General features: G+C 33.2%; 1 protein-coding gene across 1 annotated transcript; it reads right to left on the bottom strand.

The window, feature by feature from the left end:
* Positions 1-111: 111 nt before the first annotated feature.
* Positions 112-10980, bottom strand: LOC130636387 (26S proteasome regulatory subunit 6B). Its single transcript, XM_057446090.1, has 9 exons — positions 10858-10980; positions 4965-5056; positions 4324-4517; positions 3786-3968; positions 2881-3216; positions 2428-2504; positions 1910-2078; positions 1684-1739; positions 112-355 (listed from the first exon to the last, which is right to left on the bottom strand). The coding sequence occupies exons 1-9, from the start codon at positions 10885-10887 to the stop codon at positions 242-244; spliced, it is 1251 nt and encodes a 416-aa protein (XP_057302073.1). The 5' UTR covers positions 10888-10980; the 3' UTR covers positions 112-241.
* Between the last annotated feature and the right edge of the window lie 406 nt (positions 10981-11386).

Here is an 11386-nt window from a genome sequence, read left to right as displayed (position 1 = left end):
CAATTTGGACCCAGAAAAATTAGAGTAGAGTTTTAATTTCCCCTGGCAACTAATTCTGCGGAAATAACAATTTTTTTGTTCCCCTTGTCGGTTGCAGTAAATGACAAAAAATTTTTTTTGTGACATCGTATTTCCACATTTAATAATATACAAACTAGCTATTGATAATAAGAAGCACAACAACTGAACACACTAATAGAGTCCTGGGAACGAGGATGGTACGCATATATCCCCATGACAACTATCTGTAAAATTCATGTTCTTGTTCGTCTTTTTTGATATTGTTCTTGTATCCTTTCTCAAAGTCTTTAGCTAATACTATGTATCTGTTTTCACGAACAGCTTGCATGCCAGCCTGGAAGAAAAAAGGGTTATACTTGTGGAAAAAAAGTCGCGAAATTAAAGGAAACAAGAAGCCCTGGGAGCTCTAAGAATTTCCGCGCGCTACCAAAATATTTGATGAAAACCTGCTAATTCGTTGTGTTATTGTGCCAAACATTCGAAGGGGTTTGGTGCATGAACCTCTGAAGATAAAGCCCATCAGTGACATTATATCTTACAACAAACGCAAACAAAACGAAACGTGTCATAATAAACTCACATTTTAAAAGAAATTGCTAACAAAAAATACAGCCTATCATTCATGGTTGAAAGTCTTGCAATTGAAATGTTTATGGTCTTAAACGGCATTAGTTGACAAAAAATCAAAATTTTGATGTGACCATCATTTTCAGCATACTTTTTTTATTAACTGTGTCAATTTTTGTCAAAAATAAAGCAGTTTTAATTTTTGGATAAATTTTGGCCTGAAATGACATTTAGGTAAAAAGAAATCAAAATTTTGATGTCACTATCATGTTCAGCATACTTTATTTGTTAACTGTTCCAAATTTTGTTGAAAATAAAGTAGTTCTAATTTTTGGACCAATTTTGGCCTAAAATAACATTTAGGTGACAAAAATCAAAATTATTATGCCACCATTATGTTCAGCATACTTTTTTTGTTAACTGTGCCAAATTTTGTCGAAAACAAATACCAATTTTGGCCTGAAGCGTCAATACTAGACTTCCCAGTAGTTAAGGAGCTTGGGTAGAAAGTTTACATCTGTGACGGACCAACGTGAAATCCCAGGGTCGATTTTTTCTCAAAAAATGCTCCGAAAGAAAAAACGACTGTTTTAAAGAATTTCCTACGCCTTCGGGCGCGGAAATTCAAATACTTTCGCGGCTAGATCGTTTTAAAATTTTACGCGAGAAATAACTTATATAGCCCGTTTCAAATAACCCATTTTATTATACTTAGAAGAAAAGCTTTTTAAAAAAATATTTTGCGGGGTCAAGTTTCGCTATTATTTAAACCAAAAAAAAAAAAAAAAAACGCAAAATCTGCAAAAAGATTTCCCTAAAGTATTCTATCGAGTATATTAATTTTCGTACAACATAATTTTTACCATAGTTTTGTCTATTTATAAACAAAGAGTTAATTTTTGGTATATATAATAAAATCATGAATTACGAGCTTCGCGTTTTTTTTTTTTTTAAAAAAAAATTTCTGCCAATGAAATACATCTTTTAATTTGGAAGAAAAACACACTTAGGCTTATTTCTAAAAGATTTGCGCCAAAAATGAAGACATTAAAATACGCGGGTGAGTTGTTTATCATGGAGAGCAACAAATCTTACTTCTTGAATAATTGCGTTTATATCAGCGCCAGAGATTTTATCCGGTCGAGCAACATCTATAAATTTTATATTAAGGAAAGAATTAATACCATGTAGCCTAAATCAACATTTATCACGAAACGCTAAAGATTGTATGGAGTGACCAGAGTATTATAAACTTTACTGGCTTTCGTAATAGAGGTGTTACTAAAGTGATGTTTTTTAAAAAAAGAAGTGAAAAAGATACAATCTTCTAAGTCGACTTCGTCAGATAAGTTCATTTTCCCGGTGATGGTCGAAAATATAAGACGTTTTTGACGACGATCGGGTAGTGGAAACTCTATCTTTCGATCCAACCGGCCAGGTCGCAGGAGAGCAGGATCTAATGTATCGTGTCTGTTCGTTGCCATGATTACCTGTTAAAAACAAAATTATTTAAGGAGATGGGGGTTAAGAATAGTATACAAAATAAATTTAAAGAAATTTGAAGGCTGAACAAAAAAATTTTCAAAGGAGGGATAAATCACCAAACATATTTGTTCCTTTTTTGCCTGGAACAAATGCAAAATCTTTGAAACTTTAAAGGAACGACAGCAACCGATCAATATTATTCGCAGAAGTTTCACTTGACTTCAAATGATTTCAAAACAACGCTGATAACGGTAGGGTAGCGTGGTTCTTCCTTTTTGCATTGAGAAGTCGTTTCCACATTTTTTCTCACGCCTGCAAACTGAGACATCGATTAAGCAAAAAGGGGGTAGATACCTTAACGTTGACGTTCTGATCAAAACCGTCCATTTGATTGAGTAATTCTAACAAAATTCTTTGAACTTCTCGATCAGCTGAAAATAGAAATTTATACGTCATTATGAATATTCTTTGTTCGCCTTAAGGATAAACATGATAAACTTATAAAAGTCATAGCTTTAGCACTGCTGAGAATGTGTCAACAATCAAGCCTGAAAATAGTGGACACCCATTAAATTGTCAAAATGCATGTAATTTTAAATAGATTTCCTGAGTTGAGGCAATCGATGAGTTCGTATGTGTCTTGTATGTACAGGTTCGACTGTTTGAATGCAGGTGCATTTCTGACATGGGACTAACCTGTCGTCTAATAACTGGTTTATAAAATGTTTGGGAGGGGTAAAATGCAATTGTCAAATATGGGCGTATTTTAATATAGGATTGCCAAATATGGGCGTATTAATCACATACCGCCAGTTTGTGCGTCGAATCGTTTCGTTGCTATAGCATCGATTTCGTCAATGAAAATTATTGCTGGAGCATTTTCTTTAGCCAACCTAAACACGTCCCGCACCATACGTGGGCCTTCGCCTAAGTACTTTTGAACGAATTCCGATCCGACGACACGTATAAAAGACGCCGTCGTGTGATGTGCGACGGCTTTTGCTAACATAGTCTTTCCGCATCCTGGCGGTCCGTACATTAGCACACCCCTCGGTGGATCGATGCCGATTTGTTTGTATAATTCAAAATGTGTTAAAGGAAGTTCGACAGCTTCTCGCATCTCCTGCTTTTGGATATCCATACCTAGAAGGGAAAATAAAAACATATACGTATAATGCTAAGCCAGCTCTATGAAGCGCGTAACATTGTTTCCCGAGAGGTAAATATAATCACCGACTACTTTACAATGCAAGGCTTTTTTAAAACAATGGAGGGCTATTTGTCATGAAGTTCTGTTTTTCAAAGGTAGGTGATATCGCTTTTACTTTACATTAAATTTTAAAGTACGTTCGCTCAATTATTAGCCATCTGACATACCCCCTCCACCCGTACGTAATTGTAATTGGGCCTTAACCTTCACCCTTCTGTACACAAAAATAAAACACTGTAAGAACATTTGTCTGCATTTCTAATAAATCTATTAACAAAAAGGACACGTCAGCCCTCATAACGCTAAACTTAAATCAAAGATCAAAATGAGAGTAGAAAAATAAAAGTTCTTTTTATAGAAAGCAAACGCACGCAAAATTAATAGACCCCTTTTCCCTTCTTTGCTTGACTAATCCCCCTTCATCCTTTTCTCTTTAGACGAACATATTTTTTGAATACATCCCCTAGTAAATAGAACAATTCTCTACTAAACTCCCTCTTACCTCCTATGTCTGCGTATGAGACTTCAGGTTTTTCGTCAGCTTGTAACATAGATATGCTACTGTCTGCTTCTGGCGGAAGAATGTCAACTAAGGCATTTGAATGTTTATGTAATGCGACTGAAGCATTCGGTTTCAACAGTTCACGATCTATTGTGCTTAGTATTCTAACATAATAATTAGAACCTAAACAAATAAAAAGAGTAGTTAACTGAAGAGTTAAAATCGAAAAAACAACACAAAAAGCTGACCAGAACATTGCACTAGGGTTAATAGCGAAGGACGATAATCTACAAGCGTGTCTACACAAGTACAAACAAATTTATTGAAACAAGGCGGTTTTTGTTCTTAATACTTTACAGTCATTAGCGTAGCAGCCGTTTTTTTTTTACAAATATTTTTTTAAAAACAAAAGGGATTGAGCGTTAAAAAAAGAACAATCGTTCAGGGCCATGAGAATCAGAAAGCTTTCAATCAATGTAAAGTCACTTCTTTAGTTAACATCTTACAAGTTTATAAAAAAAACATGGTACAAGCATACCAGTAGTTGATCCAACAATACCAGTATTTTGATCTATAGCTTCTAGGAATTGACCGATGACTAATGGAACAGATTGGATTCGTTTCACCTCTTCTTGAGCATGTAAATATTCCTTTTTTAAATTTTTTTGTTCATCTTTTATGTATTCTTCTTGCACCTCCAGAAATTCCAATTGCTTTTGCAGCTTTTTATATCTAGGGTAAAAATGAACACTTTTATGTTATCAATGCGTGGGAATATCGAATGACAAAAATAAAGGTTGAGCACATCATTAAGAAGTATTGCTGGAAAACAAAACCAAAATTGCCTATTCTGTTTTAATGTCAATTTCCAGCAAGAATCATATCATAGCTATCATATATAAGCTGTCAAAAAACTATGGTTGAATCAACCATTTCAGGCTGATAAATTCAAAATCATGAATTTCTTTTTAATGTTGTTTTTATTGCCCGTTCAACATTCTTTTCAAACTACTTATCTGAGTAAGAGAAATATGTAAAACAAACAGAGTCAGACCGTCATAAAATTATTTTTAATCCAAACTCTAATGTTGAAAGGTGATGACGTGAAAATTGAAATGTTTGAAGCCACAGAGTTTTAAAGAAAACAGAATTAAGAAATCAACTTTCATAAATATTTACTTCATATACAAGTCATCTAGGTTTGGATCAACAGTTTGGAGGGTAGATGCACAACTTGTTGCTGTAGATGGAGGAGTGAGAACTGCAACATCCTGAAAAAGATATTATAATAGACATTATACAACGTAATTGTTTTGATGCGGATACAGTATTTTGGTTTTAGAATCATATTTATGACATTAAGATCGCATCTTCATGACATGACAGCATGTGAGAGAACAATCAAAACAGGGAATTTTTTATACATTACATTTTAAGCATGCCTGCGTCCAACCTCGTTTAGAGTCGAAAATGTGAAAAATTTGAAATTTGAAAAAGAACAAACAATAGATTTTTATAGCATTGAAAAGACCAACATTTATAAGGAGAATAATTTTTTTTACATACACTGGAAACTAAACAATCACAGGCAGAAAAGAAGCAACATTGAAAGCATTTAGTTCCACAGTGAATGACTTCAACACTCAAAAGAAGTTAGAAGGCACATCAGTGGATTATTAGTGTGTAGCCAGCTAAAAGAGATAGCAGGGTAAAGGCTTGCAACGAGTTTGCATTAAGTTTGACATTTTGCATAAAAATAGCAATAAAATAAAGATTTAAGAGTAGATGCATGGTCTTCTATGTTGTTAGTATGGCAATTCTTGATCTACATTTTAAAGTTGTAATAATCAAGACTGCTACATCTTTAGCTTTCTTCACCACAGAGTTGATATGTTTGAAGAAAAAAACCATCAAAGTTTAATAATACTCCAAGCTCTTTTATATGTTTTTCTTTTGTTATAATGTTTCCAGAAGAGTTAATGTAATTCCTTTTATTGTTTCATTCCTTCATAGATTTATTAGTTCAAATGTGACCATTTCAAATTTATCACTATTAAACTGTGTGTTGTTCATTTTTGCCCATTGGTAAATTAATTCTAAATCTTGCTGAAAGTTTGTTATCACAATGTAAATTTTAACTACTCTAATTAAGAATTTTTTTCATATTTTCATCAGTATAGGACAACATGTAATTGGGTAAAGCCTGTACACTTCATATCACTCAATCACCCTGAGAAAAGATTCTTGTAGAAAGAGTATTGAGTATTGAAGTGGGTAAAAAAGTAAAAACACCTGTACTGAGATTTCGAATAAAACAACCATCATTCAATAGCTATCACATAAATCAACTAACTAAGTCTCTATATCTCTATTTTCGCCCTCTGATATCAAAAAGGCAAAAAATGCAGCCAGTGTACTGTAAAATTTTACTTTTGTTGCACACCAAGTAACCAATGTAAAAAATTCTCTAAAATGAACTTTCCACAATGTCTGAATGATAAAACAAACTGCCTCATAACTTGAAATGTTTAAATGGTCACTAAAAATAGTACAGTTTAAGTTTTTGGATCCAACCAAATAGCCTAATATCCTAAATTCGGAGTCCACTGTAAACATTAATAAGTCAATTTTGACAAGTTCAAAGTGCCTGTTATGTACATAAAAACAGCTTGTGGTCATGAACTTGGAAATTTCTTATTTGCAATAATTTTTGGGGTTTGTTGTATCTTTTCATTCCCATCCTGTGTCAAGAAGGGATAAACTCTAGCCCACAGGTTAAGAAAAGAAGTCCTTGATACATGGTTGATGAAATAGTTCAACAGTGATGCCTTCATATATCTATTTCTTTTACTAACACTTTGTCATCATCATACAGCAATTCAGTCAATTTATAATGACTACCTTCTAAGTTCTTTCTGATGTTCATATTATTTTATTTGATGCAACTAATCAATTTAAAAATTAATGAGGAAACTTGAATTTAAAACATGTCCGAAAATAACACTAGCTAGCTCTTTTTACAGAGCGAGGCCCATTACCTCATTTAAATAATCAAATATAAGTAAGGTGGAGGGTGTATAGGATTTACCCACTATATATACATCAAAATTTTCAATTTTTATCATTTTTTAAACAGGGCTGCCTGGTAGTTTAATTTGGTAATTTTAAATTTTTGATTAAGCGAGATGTTTTAGACATGCAGATGAAGTGCTTTTGTTGTTTTTTAAAGATGGCCTAGCAGAAATATCCTAAAGAAAAAAAACAGAGACATTTTTTGAAGAAAACCAAAGAGAGGGTATGCAGCTGGTGTATTACTGTTTTTTACATGCAATGAACCCCTTTTCAGTCTCACTCACACCTAAAGCTTGCACAAAACTACTGACTAAGCTGAAATAATAATAGAACTTAGATAGCATAAATATTAAACATAAAATTAGCTAGCTATTTAGCTAGCTAGGTAGCATAAAATTAGCTACTTAACTAGCATAAAAATATAAAAATTAGCTAGCATAAAGGAGGTGGTGAGGTCAATCATTTTTTACCGCATAGGTAACAAGGGACAATCTGGGACTAAATGGGGCAAGTTTTCTAAGCCTGGATCCCCTAATCCATTTCGGAATGGACGGGTTGATGATAAAACCTTTGAACCACAATAGCTTTGTAACCGATGGTCAAAGATACATAATCCTATACATTTTCTTGATCAGAGTTTCAAGATCTATACGATGAAGGCTACAGAAAGATTTTCTAGCTAGATATAGATACTACAAAGTGAGTGAGATAATACTTCTATGATTAGGAATGTGCCATCACATAGCAACAATTGTCCACAAAATATGTTGGCTTTGGCAATTTTAGACCAAAAACCAAGGACAAATTTAGGAAAATCAGCAAAAGAACATAGTTAGCTATATACACATACAGAAAGTACTTCTCCTCCCCACTCATGATCAATGCTGTAAGAGATTAGCGTGATCACATGTAATTGTTAACACCGCTCAGCCCTAAAGAGAGGGAAGAGCCAAATGTTTTAACAAAAACGTCTATCACTGGGACTTTTTTAATTTTGATGAGTGGTTCTTCTGCAAACGTTAAGACATACTGAAATTTTTCAAATATATAAAACATATTCATGTTGGGGGTTCATTGAGAATAACTTTTTGAAAAATGAAAAAATTTCCTGATTGAGAAATCTTCTAATTTCTAAATTGGGAAATAATTTCCTTATATACAAATAATTTCCTGTTAGAAATGATAAGACAATTTCAAGCATGTTGACCTGGATCTGAGAATATTTATTTCACCACATCTGCAGAAATGCCAACCCTACTGATATGCTTTGCGGGTGTAATTCTTAGACTAGGTTTACATGTAGGCAGGATGAAATTTCATCCTGGAATGGGTTTCGTCCCAGGATGAAACTTTTTTTGTTTATATCTCTATTTCATTACGGGGCAAGTTTTAAATATTTTCATCCAGGAATAAAATTATTTAAAACCATTGCACATAAAATTCAGCAATAAACGTAGTTTCATCCAAGGATGAAATATTTTTTCTGTTTACATGGAGATTTGAGCATAGTTTCAACTCGGTCAATTTGACCTGGATGAACTCCCCCTGGATGAGATTTCATTCTGTCTAAAAATGTAAACAATATAGAGACTTTGGCTAGAGACAGGGATGGCCGTATCCCGGGACGAGTTTCATCATGGGATGAGATTTTTCATGTAAACACCCCCTTAGAGTAGAGATTTTGTGAGGCGCGATCTTGGTTCGCACAGAGGGAAAAAATTACGAATTTGAGATTTCTAGATTGGCGGAAAGCAACATTCCCAGGCATATTTCTCAAAATCTTGTTATGACACATTTCATGAATTTGGAAAGTCAACCACCAAAAAATCTACTATGAAATTCTAGGAGATTCTAGGTAAATTTTCACCTAAATTCTAGGAGAAAATCGTGAAAAATAACTAAAAACACACAGGAATTCTTGGAGAATATCGCAAAAAATTGAGTCCAAAGGAATGAGAGACTACTTCTGAAACAAAAGTAAGGAACTTTTTATAAGTAATAAAATATCTGGAATAAATAACACAACTTAAAACATAAATATCTATAATAAATAACACAATAACTTTAATGCATAAATAGCTTCTCTTTTTTTGAAAATAATTACTCTTAGGTTGCCTTTCTAGTTCTTTAGCGAATAATTCAGACTTTTTGTGTTACATCGCTCTCAGAATAAATTATGTTCCTTAAAACGCCTATCAGGAAAGAGACAAGTAAAAAGGCAATATAAAATTTAAAACCATGAACTGTGACGAGTTTTTTTCAACAACCACGACTCTGCCATAACCAACCAATGAGTTAAATTGTGTTAACAAACTGTATATGAAAACTTTAAAAGATAACTGCTTTAAAAATCTGATAAGAAATCTGTAACAAAACTTAAAAAACAAAGTGAAATCCAACCATTCATCTTGAAATTTTGATTTATATTTAGGCTTAGGCATTTTTAATTTACTGTAAAAGAAAAAGAATCACTTCAATAATCATACATCACATTTTCCAATCTATTGAAGAACATAAAAATATCATACTTGCTGAAATATCAAACGATGTTTAATGCGTAATCTGAAAAATTAATCTAGGAGATCGTAGGAGAAAATATGGAATTTTGAACACTTTCTAGTAGATTCTAGGAGGGAAAACGGATTCTAGGAGATTCTAGGAGTGCTGGCAACCCTGCATCTATCGATGCAAGGCCAATATGGAGGAAGCAAAGTCAGTTTGACAATCTGTGCAGGAAGAGGGGTGAGAACAAAAATACTTGCACCTCACAAGTTCGTGGGGACCAGCTACTTTGCGTGTTGGAAAGGCTAAGGGTGACCTAATATAGGGAAAGTACAGGGATTTTTAATTTTTCTGTTTTTATTATAATAAAATAGTAGGAAAATCTTAAATCATAAATTCGACTAAATATTATTCTGAATGCAGGTGAAAATGCTGGATTTTCACAGACACATATCGCACCATTTGCTAGCAAATTCAAAACAAACTGTAATGGCAGCGTTAAAGCTCACTCTTTTATATAATTATGTTTTCAAATATCCAGGTGGTATTAAGAAGTAGGCAAAATGAAATATATATTTTTTCTTTCATCATTTTTTAATATAAACTTATTCACATTCGTTTGTTTTGCATAGAATGATCCCATTAAATTTTGTCAACAGTAAAAGATCCAGCATTTATAACTGTAAAGCTGTGTCAAAACCAAACAGAACCTTGGGTGTCATCAATCAAATGTTTGAATGCAAATTCAAAACAACTTGTGTAGCTATATTATACAAATCCCTATTGAGACCTCATGTTGAATACAGAATACAATCATGGAGACCATTCCTGCAAAAAAAACATTTAGGTATAGATGACTTGCTATCTTGATAATTTTTTTGTTTTTATTTTTTGGCAGGTAAAATAAAGCAATTTAATTGGCTAATAATTCTTTTTAGAAGATCTGATTGGTTAAAAAACTATTTGCCTGCCGAAATAAAATGTAAACAAAGATTCTAGCAAGTCATCTATTGGTCATCTAGCTATCATACGAAGAAAGACTTAATGTAATTTGATGTCTCTGGAAATGATGAGATTAAGAGCTGAATTCATGGAAGTGTTTAAAATAATGAATGGGTATGAAAATTTAAACCCAAATGACTTTTTTGAACTGAGTGAGCATTCACCTGACAAAAAAAAGATATATAAACCTTATTAGTTAGCTGGATAAAAGAAAAATTTAATTTGTTCCTGGAGTTATTAATGACTGGAACAATCTACCAGAGAAAGCAGTGTCTGCCACTTTAATAAACCCTTTTAAAAAGTTTATTCAACCGCATTTGAAGACAGTTAAGGGGACCTACACTTATCTCAAAGAAGACTGCCTACCCCTATCTCGTTATAAGTTAACCATAGTATGTTACTGCTAAAATGGAGTGATCCACTGGTTGTATATTATATATTCAGTTTATCTAAAACGGTGAGGTAGCTAAAATTTAAAAAAAATAAACTACTTTACCGAAGCGACTGTAACACCAATTTCCTCCATCTTGAAACTTGTTGATTCAAACTTTTAACTTAAAGTTAAATGCAAAAGCGATAGGCTGGCGAGCAGAGGGATCTGGATCTAGAATGACATTAAACTTTGTGTAAAAGTACTGAATGTTATGAGCTCTCCCTCTATTTCACCAATTTAGACCAAGTACAATTAAAAAATGATGACTCGTACTCTACGGTGGAGAACTTTATAAAAAGTGTGGGCTTTTCTTACATGCTCTTTTCTAATGGCATATCCTCGAGTACTGCCACAATGAGAGAAAAGTGGAAGAAAAAGCGTATGAGACGTTTAAAGCGAAAGAGAAGAAAGATGCGAGCAAGATCTAAATAAATGTATGTGGGGAGTCGGAAAACTGCTGTTGATCTATCTAACTGAACTCATTGATGTAAATTAATTCTGAACTTTAGCTAGCTACTGACGCCTGTAAATTATCTTAGCAAAACACGTGTCGTTTCATGTTTTACGAAGTACTGTGATAATGTATGAAGAA

Source organism: Hydractinia symbiolongicarpus, chromosome 3 (genome assembly GCF_029227915.1).
Source record: "Hydractinia symbiolongicarpus strain clone_291-10 chromosome 3, HSymV2.1, whole genome shotgun sequence".
Taxonomy (NCBI): Eukaryota; Metazoa; Cnidaria; class Hydrozoa; order Anthoathecata; family Hydractiniidae; genus Hydractinia; species Hydractinia symbiolongicarpus.
Note: the sequence above shows the minus strand (reverse complement) of the source record. Positions and strands in the feature narration are given on the sequence as shown.

Excerpts from the sequence above, each read along its gene's own strand:
- LOC130636387 (XM_057446090.1), bottom strand. The coding sequence starts at position 10,887 with ATGGAGGAAATTGGTGTTACAGTCGCTTCG. Across the intron at positions 5,057-10,857 it reads TTGGTGTTACAGTCGCTTCG|GATGTTGCAGTTCTCACTCC; the intron begins GTAAAGTAGTTT and ends TATCTTTTTCAG. Across the intron at positions 356-1,683 it reads TAAACGCAATTATTCAAGAA|GCTGGCATGCAAGCTGTTCG; the intron begins GTAAGATTTGTT and ends TTTTTCTTCCAG.